At 44.0% G+C, this 17,229-nt stretch overlaps 1 protein-coding gene across 1 annotated transcript; it reads right to left on the reverse strand.

The window, feature by feature from the left end:
- Window positions 1-3,174: 3,174 nt before the first annotated feature.
- LOC121832901 (lactosylceramide 4-alpha-galactosyltransferase-like) lies at window positions 3,175-9,628 on the reverse strand. The gene is made up of 2 exons (XM_042287799.1): window positions 9,429-9,628; window positions 3,175-4,680 (listed from the first exon to the last, which is right to left on the reverse strand). The coding sequence occupies exons 1-2, from the start codon at window positions 9,576-9,578 to the stop codon at window positions 4,237-4,239; spliced, it is 594 nt and encodes a 197-aa protein (XP_042143733.1). The 5' UTR covers window positions 9,579-9,628; the 3' UTR covers window positions 3,175-4,236.
- Window positions 9,629-17,229: the final 7,601 nt, after the last annotated feature.

Consider the following 17,229-nt stretch of genomic DNA (forward strand, 5'->3'; position numbering starts at 1 on the left):
CCCTTTAACCTAGTGCCTCCAAAAAAAGTCACAGTATAGATTCATTAACTAAATGCCATTAATTACTTTTTGATATTGATTTGGTTAATCGTGCTAAAAATACAAAATTGACGTTGATTCAAATTGAAGGCTACATGAAATATAAAATGTCAATTAATTATTAAATGCGCGCGACAATTCTCCAATTTAATGTCCTCCGAACCCCAAAACACACAAGGAGAGACGGCGTTCATGTAACCGCCATACCCTCTTTTTATAAAAATGTGTTCGATTAAAAATCAAACTACCCGATTTTGCCTTGACATGTCGCTGCTATCGCTGTTATTGTACTGTGGACTGACACGGGGCTGCTCAATTTTTATGTCGAGCTGCGCTAGCTGCGCCTCCTAGACGCCTCTGGAAACTTCCAAAAATACGGGTTGGAGAGTGGGGCGCTTCGAGAGTGTACGTCCTACTCCGATGTGTTTGACCTTCGAACAGCACAAACCAAACTTCGACCCTGCGTCGGTGGTGCGCTAAAAGTTTCATCACGGCCAATTTCGTTGGCTCGGCACGAGCCACGCGAGGAAGCTCGCCGCTCGCAGCAGGAGCAAGCTGCTTCCGCGTGCGACCGTGTAGCATGACCGTAGCGTCATGCTTCCTCTTAACTTGCGCCATTTCTTTCTTTCTTTTATTTTTTTCTAATACGCGCTGTGATTTTTCTTTTCTTTTCTTTTTTCGAACAGTATAGCGGAAACTGTGCGACATTCGAGAAAGAGGAACAAGAGGGGAACCAAGACGGCTGCTCACATCTAAGTGAAGTCAATAACTCGGCAGATTTTTATATATCGTTATCTTCGCGAACGCCACCAAGCAGTGTTCGAGTCCTTGACGTCCCAGCCAACTTTCGGTTTATTAAAATAAGAAAAAAAAGCCCACCTTAACACCGCTGCATGAAACGCCGATTAAACATTTAACCTCCGATTTTCCAGGTGAACGCCAAAGGAACCAAAGAAGAGCGGGTTCTGTTCAAATTTCTCGAATATTTTTGTGGACCAACTAGTCCCCTCAAAGACGGTAAACCGTACAGCCGAAGCCCACCCTAAATCTTCAACTTTGTTGCCCGTATACAATTTATGCTTCCTAGAACTCCGGACCTAAGCAACCCCGACAGACTTGCAAAAACGGATCTACCGAAAGTCGATCAGGACGCAAACAGCGGCTCATGTGTGTAAACAGCGAAAGGGTCTACATATCAGCTTCCAGCGCTCGCCCTGTGTTCGCTCTAGTTCTTGTGTCTCGTATGTGGCGCTGGGATTAAAAAATGTATGTCCACCAGCTTCTGCATTCACCAGACATTTTAACAAAGTACATTAACTTTATCATGGGGAATTTTGGCAAGCATTTACCGTGTTGCGTGTACCACACTATCCTTCGTTTAAACTGAGACTAGAAGCTCTGCCTTCAGCGCAAGCTCGCTGGCTACCGAAGTGCTTTGGTTGCGCGTGCCTGCGCGTTCACACCTGTGTTAGCAAGGGCAGAAACTCGCGCTGAAGGCGAAGTGTCTAGTCTCAGCTTAAGGGTGAAGGAAGTATACTGGACGCTTTGAAGCATGCTCCTTTAGCGCGCGCCCCGCAGTTACGGTATCAAGCGAGCGCGCGCTTAAAAGCATGCTTTAAAGGCTCCGGTAGTGCAGTCCGCGGAACACGGTAAACGGTTTGCTAAAAGTTCCATAATTGAGAATCCTCATCTTTCAGGCAGCCGGAATCTCCTTCAGCGCACCGATTAAATGATCACCCCGGGTGTCAGAAGCGTAAAATAGAAGTTAAAGCAGTTCGTTCGTGAACGGAAGACCTGTGGAGCGTGATTGACGTCAGTTATCAGCACAGTCACTATGTGTGACAAGAATTTCCTGTAATAAGTTATGAACCGCAGGAAAAAAAAAAACTCTCAACAATTTGAATATCATTAATGTCACACATTTGCTATTTGTACTGAATTAAATGCAGGAAAAACACCGTACTCGTCAGTCGGATTAAAGTCATTGTTTTCGTCACGAGTTCAGAGGTGACTTGTACACTCTGAGTCATGCCCGCTGTGGTTAATGTTAGCAAATAGTTTTTAGATTACTTTGCGAGGTCCTTCCCGCGAAGCGTCGTATTTCCAATTTTGACTTCTTCAATATTACTGTTTGAAGACGATCGATTTAGGACTAGGTTAATCATTTTCCATGTCTGGTCTGCCTTTGACATTGTTTTCTCATTGAATAAATTATGTAATTAGTTTTTTTAATTGCATCAGAGTTTTACTCAGTCTGTTTTGACGTGTCTCAGACCTTTTTTTAAATCGTCCAAGTTCCTAGTGTTTATACATTTAGAGTATAGCCTACTTTTGTACCAATCATCTTGAGACATTCTTGCCGATTTGAAAAGGAGTCCTTCTTGCTCTCATTCTCGGATTAAAATCACCAAATTCTAATCTACTTATCTTAATTCATAAAATTTGGCAAACCATGCTCTTCTCGGAGAGTTGGTTCGAGGATTCCTTGGTTTGTAACTTACACAAACACTAGGAGCCATTGATAGGGAAAAAAAAGTAAAGGTAGCAAAATATTTTGTTCCCCCATAAGTAAGCGAATAACTAGTGTGATTACTTCCCAATAAATGTGTTCAATTGAATAATAAATTACGCAAAAATAATCAATTACAAGTAATTTTATCACTTGTAGTCTGTATCATGCAAGTCGGCTAGGGAGTTAATGTTCCATGTTTATCGGTATCTATAAAACACGGTACAGTAGTTAGGAGTCCCATTATTGCTTTACTTGTTTGATCTGAGGTTTGGGCAAAAGCAGCACAATCTACTCTCCATTGTCCCCTGAACCGAAACGTAACATGTCCCGCGTTTCTAGGCACCAAGACTTAATAACTCCCATGATGCTCAGACAAATTAGCTGACTGGGCTTGACAGTTTTTCACTCAATACCACCGCCACAAAATTATGCATGGCTCATGGTCGGTCAGGGGATGTTATTTGGACACTCCCAATCCATCCACTTTCAGCATGTGTGTGGCTAATTGTTTCTTATTTTTATGACCCCTTTAACCGAATTTTCTATGAATGGTATCTTGAACGCATAGGGGATACATGCAACGAACTTCACAATATATGAAGCATGTTGAAAACTGCGGTAACAAAGGAAAAAACAAATAAAAGTTTTATTCTTTATACAAAATTAAAGCACACAACCAGACGATCATTATGAACGCCACATTTCAATACAAAAATATCACAGTGTGAAGGATTTCACAATTGTACAATATTGCGTACTCCTGTGACCACACCTATTTGATGGAGGCAGCAGCTACACGTTTTATACTTCCGAAGTTTATGATAAATAAATCTTAACTACTTATTTACAGTAATGGTTGTTTGAGAGCTCAATAATGCTGTGGGTTCGGGAACACGGGAGCGCATGGCGTCGGGTACTTTCTTTGTATATTTATTGATTCCCACCTCTGCAGCATGTCTTCCCGGTGGTGCGGCCCAAAAAAGTAAACAAAATCACTCACACCCAACGGTCTAACACTATACACGCAGAAACACCCAACAAAGTTTTAAAAAAGAAACCTGCATTCCTCAGACACTTCTGGCAACACGAAGCGCTTGACATCACTTAAAGGCATAAACATCTAAAATGAAGATGAGCTGCTACTATTATAAAAGAGTCTCCTTGACGGTGGGTATTACATTTGAACATGGCACTTTGCCATTTAAAAGTTTGTGCCAAAATAAGAATTCAAGGTCTCTTATTTTGCGAAAGTGTGCCCATATCCAGTTGGCATCGCCGCCAGTTGTAGTAATCATCAAGTTTGTTTCCGACGTATCGCTCATAAATTAAACAAATTAAGCGTTTTTGGACACTTTCAATGCGCTTGGATTTCAAAGAATTAAGAAAATTTCAGGTTTTAGATTCAAATTCCAGTTTTGAACAGACAAAGCAATCTTTTAACGCAAGCGCAAAAGAGAGTGTTTCAAGCTCTCGCGTCATTCTAGGCACAATGCCGAGCATCCTCATTGGTGAATACACAACAGCATTGACGTGCGAGTATTAATAGCAATCGGACGGCCCGCCGTGCAACTGCCGCGCATCCGCCTCCCTCTATTTGCACATGCGCACCGAGACGCTAGATAGCTCATATAGTACGCAACTCCATGCACTCCCAGCTCCCGTTAAGAGAGATTAAGGTATTACATCTAGAAAAACCCTAGTGTCGAGAAGGAATGATTCCAGCTGAGTGGGCAATACTTCCGGGCCGCTTGCGCGTAAGCGCAACCCGGGGGCGCCGGTGTCTTAGAGCTCAGGGCGTTGTAAACATGCATGACGTAACTGCCTTTTGATGCGCGCCAAACATAGGCACTCTTGCTAGGATCAAAGAAGTCCTTCCACTCCCTGTAGTAGATCGGAAGGAAGAGGCTAAAAGGAAGTACTCGCACTCCATGGCAGGAACCGTTGAGGACGACTTCTCGAATGCTCTTCGCCTTGCATCGAGACAAGATGGCCTCCTTGAGCAGAGTCGGACCAATGGACGCCCATTGCTTTGGCTTGTACCTTGGAGGCACCCGGTGCATGCAGTCCTCCAAGAAAGGGTGATGGCGGTCGAAAATTAGGAATCCGTTGGCAGTCATGTCTTGTTCTTGCTGAAAAAAAAAAGTACAGTTACTTCTGAGAGTATACACACTAAATCCTCGGTCACACTGTTAGTACACCATACCAGAGATAGTCTACAGACACTGTCTGAGAATGTTTTGTTTTCTTGTAGGACAGTCTTGTCACATATGGATTATACAAAATCTTTCTTGAGACATGTTCGACGAATATACGCAGGGAACATGCAAGGAACATATTCCAGGCGCGTCCTCGGATAATTCTATGATCGTGTCTGCGACGGACACTGTGCCTTTGTATGTGGAGCGTAAGATCCTCTGCTTCCTTTGCACGGGTTGTGGTGGCGTCAGAACGACGTCAAGCTCTGAGAGGCTGACTGAAAGATAGTGGTTAGACGACATAACAAGCTGCCTTGAGCTCTACCAACTGTCCTTCCACCAGATTCAATCAGAGCTCGGCGTCGTTCTGACGTCACCACAACTCCTGCAAAGGAAGCAGACGATCTTGCGCTCCACAGTATTTATGTACGATCCGCGTTTGAGTGTCACCGAGTACGTTGCAATTGATTGTGATCGCTTGCGGCGTGATAACACACTGGTGCCGTCTATCGGATGCACCAAGGAACACTTCAAGTCTGCATACATATATTTCTTAACAATCATGTCAACTCCTCTTCTCTGGGTTCAGATTATGTTTCTTAACCAGCTCGGATAAGTACTTTCGGTTCTTATATTACCTAATTTTTTGCAGATTATTCTTGTTTTTTCATCACGGGCGCGAAATGTGTTTGATAATAATTTAAGCGATCATTTTAATAGATAGTTTCGTAAAATTAAACTCGCCAATACTGACAAAACATTCAGTCTACTGCAGATCAGTGGGGTTTTATGATTGCCCGGCACATCACGTCACTCTGCCCTTGTGTTCTCTGGTCGTAAGCGGTCGCAAGTGTGGTTTCAAAAGCGTCCATTAACGCTTAAGCGCAAATGTGTGAACCAGATATTAAACCATACACATTCGCGCTGAGGGCGAAATTTTATTTGGAATTACCTATAGATATCGGCGGGTTTTAGCTCACAAAAGGCACTTGAATTTCCAAGCAATCTTGTGAAGCTGAGTACGATACCGGATTTACTATTTTGTCAACCCCGACTAGACTCACATTTTTTTTCCTTTTAAGTGTGCATTTTCTTATTACCTTGGTCTGAGGGAACTTACTTAGCCTGCTGGCTTCCTTCACGTTTTCTTTTTAAAGCGAGCATCTTTTCTTTTCTTTTTTTAAAGCGAGGGACATCGCCGAAAGTTGCCCTTGAGTTATTGTGTGGACATCTGATTATCTTCAGCCGTTCTTTGTGTTGAATACCAACCACCGCATTGGTGGTTGAGCAAGAAAGTAACATTGGTAAAATAAAAAATAAAAAAACATAGAAACAAGGGTTGAAGCGCTTTTTTTTGCCAATTTCGGCTGACAAAATGTGAGCATAGTTAATAGATGATAAAATGCGTTCGAATATATTTTAGTTTTCAGAGACCGTTAGGTGAGTTTTGTTGAGCGGAGGCGTACCTACATATATAGTTCTAAGCTATGCAACTACCTATTTTCGGACTATAATCGGAGTAATATACATGTTTAAAAGTTGATATTTTACGTTGTATGAACTCTCGATACCTCCATACTAAACGAGGTTTTGTTTTTCTAAATTCTTCGGTTGGGACAAAGCGTGACGGATATTATGAATTGCATATTATGTTAATGATAGCTACGAGTTCTGAAACTGATTTTGTGGCGCAAAACGAGAAAGCAACACAGTGATGCGCACGCAGCAGTCGAAGGCAGGGACCTTACTGAGTCATTAGACCAAAAGTGGTCGCTTTGAGAACATTTGGAACTGCGCTACACGAGCTTGTTCGACAAGGTGCACAAACATAATGGCGATCTCCCCATAGACGGCAAACCAAAGCGAGAGCGAACATCAATTTTACGTCAAACTAGGCAAGTCTAAAAAAAAAACGCTGAAATTATTTAGAAGGCTCATATCAAAAAGCGGTGAGGTGTGCGAGGTGTTCTGAGTGCCACTCGCGCTTCAATGGCAGAACGTCACTGAAGTAAAGGAGGTCCGATAAAGTCGCCGCACCGCTCTTCGTCGTTCAGCGATGTTCTGCCGTTCCTGAAGAGCAAGTGCCACTTAAAGCACCTCGCAAAATTCACCGATTTTTTGTCACCAGTCTTCCGACTAATTTGAAAGTTATGTTTTATATTTGCCGAGCTTGATGGAAAATTGATGTTACCTTTTGCTCTGGTTCGCAGTGTATGATGAACTCGCCATTGTGCCCGTGCACGTGATCGCGAAGAGTCCGAGGACACCTAAGCTCTTTTATGAGTTGTGAATGCGAAAGCATGCCGCCTGCGACGTATTGCTTGCGCCTCGCGTTGTCGAAGGGCCTCGTCCTCTTGCCTCCTGAGACGCTTTAAATCGCGATCCGCTTGCGCCTCACGCTTTTGAAAGGCTTTGTTCTGTCTTCTAGAGCGTTGCGCCGCTGCTCGTTCCGCCCGCCGTGAATTCGGAGACTTTACAACGATGGCGGATTTCGCTGCCTGCCTTCTCCCTTGTTGTGCTGCGTTATTCCACTCCCTTAGTTCGTCTGCGGTGAACCAGCGTGAACGGACAGGTTTCGCTGCTGCCGAGGTTGAAGACGCCGACGATGTAGATGCTTGAGGCGCCGCCATGTTCGCCGGAGTCGAAAGCAGCAGAAGCGGCTGAGTAGCGCCAGTGTGTTCCTTTTTCCGGCGCGGGGTCAGCAGCACCATGGGGTGGCGTTCATTAAAACTATAACGCGCGTTATCCAATAGGGAGTATTCACTGGCGGCCATAGTTGTTTACAGGAATGCTGAGCGCGTGCTGATGGTGAACTTCCACGGTTCTTTTGCAACGTGCATTCAGCACCATCAAGAGTGCCGGTCTGGGCAGCCTATTGATGTGAGCTCGTTCTGAGCATGCGCTCTAAACAGCACCCACAAATATGTCGTCTAGCGAATACTCCCTATAGGAGCCTATCCATCAAATCGCTGCTACAGACTACAGGCTTCGCCTAATTGGGACAGGGAAATTTAGGTGCCGTTTGGCGCGGCTTCAAAAGCTGATAACGCCGGTTCGCTACATGGGACAGTTATTGCTTTCGTATTAAAACTCGCGAAGCGCAGTTCCAAATGTTCACAGAGCAACGTCCTCTGGCATCACGTAATACGAAGGTTCCTTCCTTCGACTGCTGCGGGCATCACTGTGCTGCCCTTTCTTTTTACGCTACAAAATCAGCCTCGGATAATTTTGATTGCACCTCGTATGTATACAATTGAAACGTCTTTCCGAGATAATAATGCAGGCATTTTTTTAAGGAGCGCTTAGTATAATAACTTTTAAACATGAATTTGGCACCAGGTGCGGGTTTTATACCACGTGCATGACGATTATCTTAAGGAAAACTTTTTTTCTACCGAAATTAGCTCCAGCGGATGGTACACCGGGTACCGACTATAGTCAAGTAAATACGACACCAACGCTATTCCCCATAATTTGCGTTAGCCATCTGTAAGGATCGACGAGAGCTCCGCGGGTGGGCCGTTAGCACCAGGGAGATTTGACTGGGGGGAAAGCGCTGTTGTAAACACTTCCCTTGGCGGGCGACCTCGAGAGACAGGCGTACTTTACGACGCGGGGTTCGGGGCGCGAGTTTTCTGCCGAGAGAATCGGAGCGTGCGTTCAGGGCCGGAAAAAGTAAAGTTACACCACCACCGCCACCAGAGCGCAGTGGCTCTGGCCGGCGCTGTTTACACGGCGCGTTTACATCGGTTTAGTCTTTCTCGCCCGAGTGCGGGGGGTCGCGGCAGAACGGCAACGTCAGACCGCCTCTGGCAGAATGAATTGCGGGATGGCTCACTTAGTCGGCGCTATCCACACTGGGGTCGGTTGTCCACTTCGCCATGCGAGAGACGGTTTTGCTTGCATCCGAACCAGCCCGACCTTTGACCGTGAGATGTACGCAGACCGCGGGTTCCCACCCGGGAATACAAGCAATTCCCACGTGGCGAGAAAGTGAGCCGATTGGTTGGCGGTGGGAAACGCCTGTCTCACAACGCGTCGAGGATTCGCCGGTCCACTAAAAGGGGACGGACCAACGAGTAACTTGGATTAGAAACTCAGCGAGTGAGTTTAGTTCGTGCTGGGGCTCGAGAGCTGTCGCTCCGTAATCGAGTCAGGTCGTGGGATTCCGAGGGACTTCTGTCCCCGTAATCGGGACGTAATCCCACGAGCCAGCCAACTCCCGAGCTTGGATAAGCTAACACCCGACCACCTCCTTCCCAACCCCGTACAGGGGAAGTTATCATTTCGCAGTATTGTTTATCTTTGTGTTTTCATTCCCTACCAAAGTATTAAATTGTTTATTGAAAAGTAATCCCCAAATTCAACTGAATTAGTCGTCGACGGCCAAGGGAAGCAACTTCGTCTCCGGCAAGACCCGCCCAGCTTCCCACAACGAAGCCCGTCACCCCATCCGGACCTGGCAGTCCGGACGGCGCAAGGTGACCGAGCAACGAAAGAACCCGTACTCCATCGATAAGCGGTTCAATATTATAGCTTTAGTATATCGTTGAGGTAACTCGGATAACGATACGACACATGTGCAAAGGCGTTGGCGGAGTATCGGGTATCGTTATCGGAGTCGTCAGAACGATCTACTAAGTCTTTCTATAATAGGAAAGTCGAAACTGGTCTCTGCTCACCGTCGGCGTTTGGGAGACACAGTTGTGGAGGTCTTCCAGTGACCGCAACATTACTATGTCCAGGTCCAGATAGACGCCCCCGTACTTGTATACCACCGCCAGTCGCAGAACATCGGCCAGATGAACCGCACGGTGAGGACTCGAACGCATGGCGCCAGAGAAATTCCAAGAACTGAGCGGTGTCCCTTCTAACAGTTCAGCGGGCTGAAACGAAAACGAGATGGTCAGAAATGAAGCATTCGCTTGGTGTTCAAACCGTAGCATTTAGATGTTTCGGGCCCTTTCCTGAACCTTATCGGGCAGCAATGGCGGCTGTCCTTTTTTGGGCAGAAAGTGTATGATTGGATAGGCGTTACAGAGCTTCCACTCTCGAGTTGGAATCATTCGAAAATCATTCCGCACTTTGGAAACCCCGGAATGGAATGGGAATGGAATGAGATGCCTCTTTGCCCGGAATGGAATAGAAAGGGAGTGGCTCGGTTCTTATGCGAGCTGTGTTGATCTTCAGCTAGGCGAGCTGCTGCCGCAACCCTAACAGTAGGACAAAGTGGCTTTTGAAACAGCACCATTGCATTGAAGGCGACTGACGGCTTGATTGTCTCACCGGCACATGCTTCTTCGAGGATGAAAGTGGCGCACCCCCAGTGAAGCAATTAAAACAGAAACGTTTTAGATCAGTGGTCTCAAATTCGATTAAAAGGTTAAAAGGCGCGAACAAACAGGACGAAAAAAAAGACACGTACGACACGGACAGGCGCCGACTTCCAACTGATTTATTGAAACACGAATCATCGTCAATCTCGATCCCAAACGCCTAAACACATGCAACTGATAAAAATTCCTATCGGTCATTACACACATCCTTCAAGAAACCCAATTTCTTTGGTTAACAGATAAAGAGATGGCATGCTTACGCATCGGTCAGCCGCTTTGTGTATGCAGAAAGCTTCGATTAGTTCTCTTTTCATTTTTTTAATTTCCTTTCTTGATAAACCTTGTGCGCTCAAACAAAGGTTCGCACCCACATCGTTTGCAGTGCTCCGCAAGATGCCCACCCAAATTATTGCGTACAGCAAGCTTATGTTCGCGCGCTTTTTCATTAAAGCATTGGTCGCTCTCACCGATGTAAACTTGGCCGCAACTAAAAGGACTCTTATAAACCACCTTAGTCACGCATTCGGTGTATCTTGTTACGTGTTTCTTTGAGCACACTACATACTTTCGTTTTGTCATCGCGGAGCCTATCTTTGAAAGTTTGCACAAGGCTGAGAAGACGACGTTAACCCTGTGTCTAACTGCCATCTTTTTTATATTGTGGGACACTTTGGTGCAAATATATCACCTGCACTGGCATCGTTTCCGTCTTTTCACGACTTTTGTCAACACCTTCTCGTTTAATTTTCTGTAAGAGCCTTTCACACACACTTGTCACTAAGCTCTTCGTGTAACCGGCCCTCATCAAGCGTGCAACCTGCTGATCAAAGCTGACCGGCAGTCTATGCTGGCTGCTTTTTGTAATGGCTGTGTGAAGGCAGGTGGATGCAATCCCCTGTTTTACGAGCTTTGAGTGGGCACTGCTAAAAAAAAGGAGACCTTTCTTAGTTCGAGGATTATAACTCCAGCACAAATGATCCTTAGTAAAAAAGAGCTGTAAATCAAGAAACTGAATACTGCCTAGGCATTTCCCAAGTGACGTTCAGTCTGCCGGACTGTGATTTAAACAGATTAACAATTTCTGCCACGGCAAAGCTGTCAGCATAGACTGCCGGTCAGCTTTGATCAACAGGTTGCACGCTTGGCGAGGGCCGGTTACCCGAAGAGCTTATTGACAAGTGTGTGTGAAAGGCTGTAACAGAAAATTAAACGAGAGGGAGTTGACAAAAGTTGTGAAAAGACAGACAAGATGCCAGTGCAGGTGATATCATATTTGCACCAAAGTGTCCCACAATTTAAAAAAGATGGCTGTTAGACACAGGGTTAACGTCGTCTTCACAGCCCCGTGCAAACTTTCAAAGATATGCTCCGCGATGACAAAACGAAAGTATGTAGTGTGCTCAAAGAAACATGTAACAAGATACACCGAATGCGTGACTAAGGTGGTGTATGAGATTCCTTTTAGTTGCGGCAAAGTTTACATCGGTCAGACCGGCCGATGCTTTAATGAAAGAACGCGCGAACATAAACTTGCGGTGCGCAATAATTCCGGTGGGCATCTTGCGGAACACTGCAAACGATGTGGGTGTGAACCTTTGTTTGAGCGCACAAGGTTTATTGAGAAAGAAAATGAAAAAATGGAAAGAGAACAAATCGAAGCTTTTTGTATACACAAAGTGGCTGACAGATGCGTAAGCATGCCATCTCTTTATCTGTTAACCAAAGAAATTGTGTTTCTTGAAGGATGTGTGCAATGACCGATAGGAATTTTTATCAGTTGCATGTGTTTAGGCGTTTGGGATTGAGTTTGACGATGATTCGTGTTTCAATAAATCAGTTGGAAGTTGGCGCCTGTCCGTGTCGTACGTGTTTTTTTTCGTCCTCTTTGTTCGCGCCTTTTAACCTTTTAATCGATATGAACCAACTAGCCCCAATTAAAGTTTCATTGTCTCAAACTCATTTGAACGTGGTGGCCAGATAACCGACAGTGGGAAGGACGAGGGCCAACGTTAGACCGGAGGGGGGGGTCAAAAGACGTAAAAGAGAAGAGATCTCGTACTCTACACCTTTTCTTACACTCAGTTTTACCAGTGCCATATTTAGATTTGATTTGTTTGTATGACTACTTTGGGCGCTGACCTGATGCGATAACAAATTTTAAAATGACACCGCACGCCAAAGTGCTCGCATTTTTAATAGAACAAGACAGCAAGTACACCGTCGGTTTCGTTGCTCAATTCACTCAGGAATTAACCAGGCTCGACATGTATCTAAAAAACAATCTGTTGTTTGACAATTCTTGCTTTTCTGACCATTTCTATTACAACACCTATACTTTCCTTTTAATCACTTTTTTTTTTTAAGGCGAGAATCCCGAGTTCGTAGATATATCTTCGGCAGTTGATCCTGCTGATTGAGAGTTCGCGCAGCCGAGATGCAGCCTTCAAAGAAGAGCTCGCGCTTGCAGCCTAGTAGCGGAATTGTTGTACATTACAAAAAGCTGGGAAGCAAAATATAAAGCGAAAAAAGGGAAAATGAACACAGATAAGTAAAAGCTACGCGAATACGTTAAAAGAGCGAAGCGACCTTTCCAGCGAAAATGAATCGGCGAGATGAGATCACGAGGGTGCATGTCATTTCTAGTGCTCGAGACTTGGGACCGGGACTAGTAGCCGGTTGCCTGCGGGCCGCATCCCAGCGAGTCGCGGACCACATGCGGCCCGCGGGCCGCGTTATTGAGACCAAATTAGATGAACAAAATGTCCTTTCTGGTACCGCGAGAGGCTACAAAGCGGCGGTTGTAACCATGCGCAACCAGCATGTAGCCTTTAACCGAGCAGATCTTGTAGTATATGCGCAGAAAACAAATAAAGATGTGAACCAAACATGATAAGAAATCGCAGGAATCGTACACCAAACATAAAGGTACGCCTTTTAAGGCAGGTTCCGTAATAACGGTCCCTCGGATCACCGTAACAATTGCACTTTATCGTCGGTTTTGTGGGCTTGTGGCTGTGCATAGAGATTTTGGGCAGGTATACGCGTGTACGCAGCATCGCTTCTTACACCGTATACTGGCGGTGCTCTTGTGCAGGTATTCGAAGCAGAAACCAAGATGGCTTCTGCGTGCATCAGACGCAAACTAGACATTTTAAGGCCTTGTCAAACAAGCAACATCCTGACCATGTATCTTTGGAAAGTGTGCGGTTTGTTTGCGAGGATAATGGGTGGTGTTAATTTCTGGCGTATTGCGAGCTTTTAACGTTTGATCGCGCGATCGATGTCTGTAGTAACACCAAGTGCCACGAAGCGCTTTTTGGAACCACCGCTTCTGCTTAGGAGAATGAGTGCTTCGGGGAAGCATTTGTCATACTTTTGCGGTTGCCTCTGCGTTTGACACTTTTAGTTCTTTTCACGTTTATATTGTTTTCTTGCAACACAACGTAGCTATCAAGAACCATCGTTTCACGTTTAAATATTATTAGATGAATGCAGGGATGGGCAGTATTTCAAATACAAGTATTTAAAATACGTATTTCAAATACTTTGTGTATTTTGCATTTGTATTTAATTACAAATTAGGTAATGTATTTGACTTGTGTATTTAAATACTAAAATGTGGGTATTTCAAATACAATTGTAATTAAATACAATTTTGTGGGCAAAAATACATCCCTCAAATTTATTGTCACTGTCCAGAGCAGGAAGAAAACTACGTTCTGCACTGAATGCAGTGTCTCTCAATCAAGCACAAGCGTTTAGTAACTGTGATTACGGTGCTAGTCCAAAGCAAAAATAGTGACGAAATCGACGTTCACAGACAGACTGCCTAAATAATTAAGTGCCTGTGACAACTTGTGATGCTTTACAGCTTGATTTCCATCCATATTTTTGCCTGGAACAATCTAAATGCGCGGCTTGTCCAGATTTTCGTAACTGGTGCGAGTTGCAACAATAAAATATTCTCTAGCTAGCGCTGCGCGTCTTGGTCGTCTCGGTTCTTTGTTGGTCTATACCAAAATGTAATTGACAAAAAAGCTGCTTGAAGCTCTGTACTTTTTTCACCTATTACGTCCAAGCTGATTACATTTTTTTTTTGTGATTATATTGCTATTACGTTACTAGAGCCTCCCACACTAACTCCCGAGTGTGCGATGCAAAATTAAAATGAGATACCCAGAAAACCGTTGCCGGTACCCTGAAGTCTCTGACGCAAATTTTGAGGAATGTATTTGGAAAAGTATTTGGAGGAGACCAAATACATTTGGTTGTATTTGTATCTTGTATTTAAATGCTTTTTTGGAAATGTAATTAGATTTCTAATTAAATACATTTTTGACGAAGTATTTTGTATTTGTATTTCGATACATATTTGCATGTATTTTGCCCATCCCTGGATGAATGGAATGGTTGAATTCAACCATTCCAGGAGTGGGAATGGACCCATTGTCTCCGTTCCTGCACTCTTAAAAAAAAAGAACTAGTAAAATGTTAGTAACTGCAGCTGTTAGCACTTTTGGCCGTTGGTACCTTCTATCTGTAGCTATTTGCAACATGATACGTGCGATAGGTAGTAAATAATTTGTAACTGCAGCAGTTTCTACCTTTTTCTGACAATTATTACTGTTGGCTAGCTATTTACTATCTCAAACAAGCCACAGGTAGCAACTGCAGCTGCAATAAGGAGAAGCGAGATCATGGCTTCTGGGAACCTGCGAGAACGCTCAGTTTTATAAACTGTCACAAATATTTACTGTGTGTACTGATACGTTTTAGTAAGATATACATTACTTGGAATGTTTTGCAACGATCTTGTAGAAAAATATTTGTGTGAAAGCAACATCAAATTTGTAACATCATTCACAGACGAGGACCAACCGACTTATTTCAAAGGATCAGTAGAAAAGTCACTTGGGTAGCCGTTAGCGGCAGTGATTGGGTTAGCGTGCCGTCGCGTGAGTGTTGTGCGTGTGCCTTTTAATTCCTTGCCTGTATTAAATGTATAATACGCGTGCCAATGTGCATTTAAGCAGCGTAAAAATGAAATATACCCGGTGATTTTTTTTTTTAATTCGAACGGATTTTATACAAAATATTTGTAAAAGATTCACTTATCGGGTTTGTGCAGGTGAGTTATACGACCAGGGGGCATTATGTGGGTTGTTAATCTTTGCGGTAGGTTGGCTAACTAATTAAAATCCGTAAATTAACTTTTTAATGAGTGAAAATAAGGATATGGTTTTAATTAGAAACTTAGAGAGCGTGATTGGAAACCACTAAATCAGCTCTTTTTAGAACGACATGAAGGTCGTGGGAAACTCGGGGGCACGCCAAAGTTACCGCTCGTGAAGCAGGCGCAAAGCTAGCAGTTGCGAAACGCGATGTAACTGGCCCGCCCCCGAGTTTCCTACGAGCTCCAAGTCGTTCTACAGAGAGTTGATTTAGTGGTTTTCAATGACGCTCTCCAAGTTTCTAATTAAAACATTATGTGTATTTTCACAAATTAAAACGTTAATTAAGGGATTTCAATTAAGTAGCCGACTAAATGCACGGATTAGCCACCCAGATAATATTCCCATGGCTGTATCACTCACCTGCAGAAACCGCATAAGGGAGTCTTTTACGGATTTTCAGTAATAAAGCTGTTCGGATTAAAAAAAAAAAAAAAGAATCACCCGGTATAAGCAATAGTCGTTCTTTTTTTTCCAATTTTGAATTTTATGCTGACTAGCGCCACCTGTGTTTGAGATTTTGAGAGCAACTTTTGGTACCGACCATCGTTAACACCGCCGTTATCACGGTGTGCATCAGCAAAAATGGAAGAGTTTTACCTCTTTTGCCAGGAGGAAGGTACTTTCCTTTCTGAAGGTAAAAACATGTGCTGCTTACAGGTAGTTGCGGTTATTAGTTTTTGTGAAAGTAAGTGCCCACTACTAGTTGAAGGTAGAGACAGATACTAGGTTCTATTAATGAAGTTAGTAACCGTGACTAGCTTCTTGACCTAGTAACGTTATTACCTTGGCCGATACTAACAGCACTTGCTAAGAGCCTAGTGAATGTTGTGACATGCAGTTACTAAACTTTTAGTTAGTAAGTATACTACGAACCTTTTGTTTCTAAGAGTGCACGAGCTAAAAGGAATGAAATTGTCAGAAACTCTCTCGGAATGGAGTTCAAATGGAAGGAGGGTGCCCATACCGCGACACTTGGTAGGAACCAAGCTTTTGTTGAGACCTGAAGCAGCACACGTTTCCGTTACAAGCTCAGTCGAGCTCAGGCCGAACTCTGACGTTGCGCTCTTGTCCAATACATGCTCATAGTATGTGCCCAAACAATGGCGAGCTCGGATAATTGCTGCAGCAGTAACTAGGTGCCGCGCACACGTGAAAAAGGTCTATAAGGAGGCCTTACATGAGCAAGAAAAAGGCGATTGGTAGAAAAAGAAAAAAAAAACGAAAATGCGGAATACCTTGTTACAAAGCCAGTTTAATAGAATTGATACATTCTGATATAATTAACTGGAAGCAAAAACCAAAATTCATCAACTCGGAAATTAGGGTCTCAGACTCTTTCACCTGCCGTCGCATGGATGCCTCCATCTTGGAATCGCGTGACGCGGGCGCCATTAGTTGCGTTGAGCGCTTCTCTTCCCTCGCCCGTCGTGCCTTGGCAAATGAGTTGCGTCCGTGTTTTCGCCGCTTTTCACCGCGTTTCTATCGTGACTCTCTACAATTTCATCCGATGATTTTCGACACTTACACAATTCTTATATTAATAATTACGTGCATAGCGTTTATTGTAAATTTTGCAACAGGTTTCACGTATTTTGAGCGTTAGCGTAGCTTACACGTGTACGGCTGAACATAAATCAGCGTTAGCACTGAGGCAGGTTCAGTACACAAATGTATCTAAGACAGCACAAGAATTCAAAGACTACTTGGTTATGCTAACGTTGACTTTCCCATGACACTATAGAAAAATGACCAATAAAGAGTTCAGTGTGTATTTATGACCGCCCATATAAACCACATGGGAAAAGCATGGCATCTTTTACGCTCTCTATTTTTTACACAAAGCGTCAGTGATCCAAAATGTTTTGTCTGTACATAATGGAATGTCGGCCTTGCCTGTTTGCATGGCATGGACA

This window comes from Ixodes scapularis, unplaced genomic scaffold (assembly GCF_016920785.2).
Source record: "Ixodes scapularis isolate PalLabHiFi unplaced genomic scaffold, ASM1692078v2 PGA_scaffold10__122_contigs__length_95168666, whole genome shotgun sequence".
In the NCBI taxonomy this organism is placed as follows: domain Eukaryota; kingdom Metazoa; phylum Arthropoda; class Arachnida; order Ixodida; family Ixodidae; genus Ixodes; species Ixodes scapularis.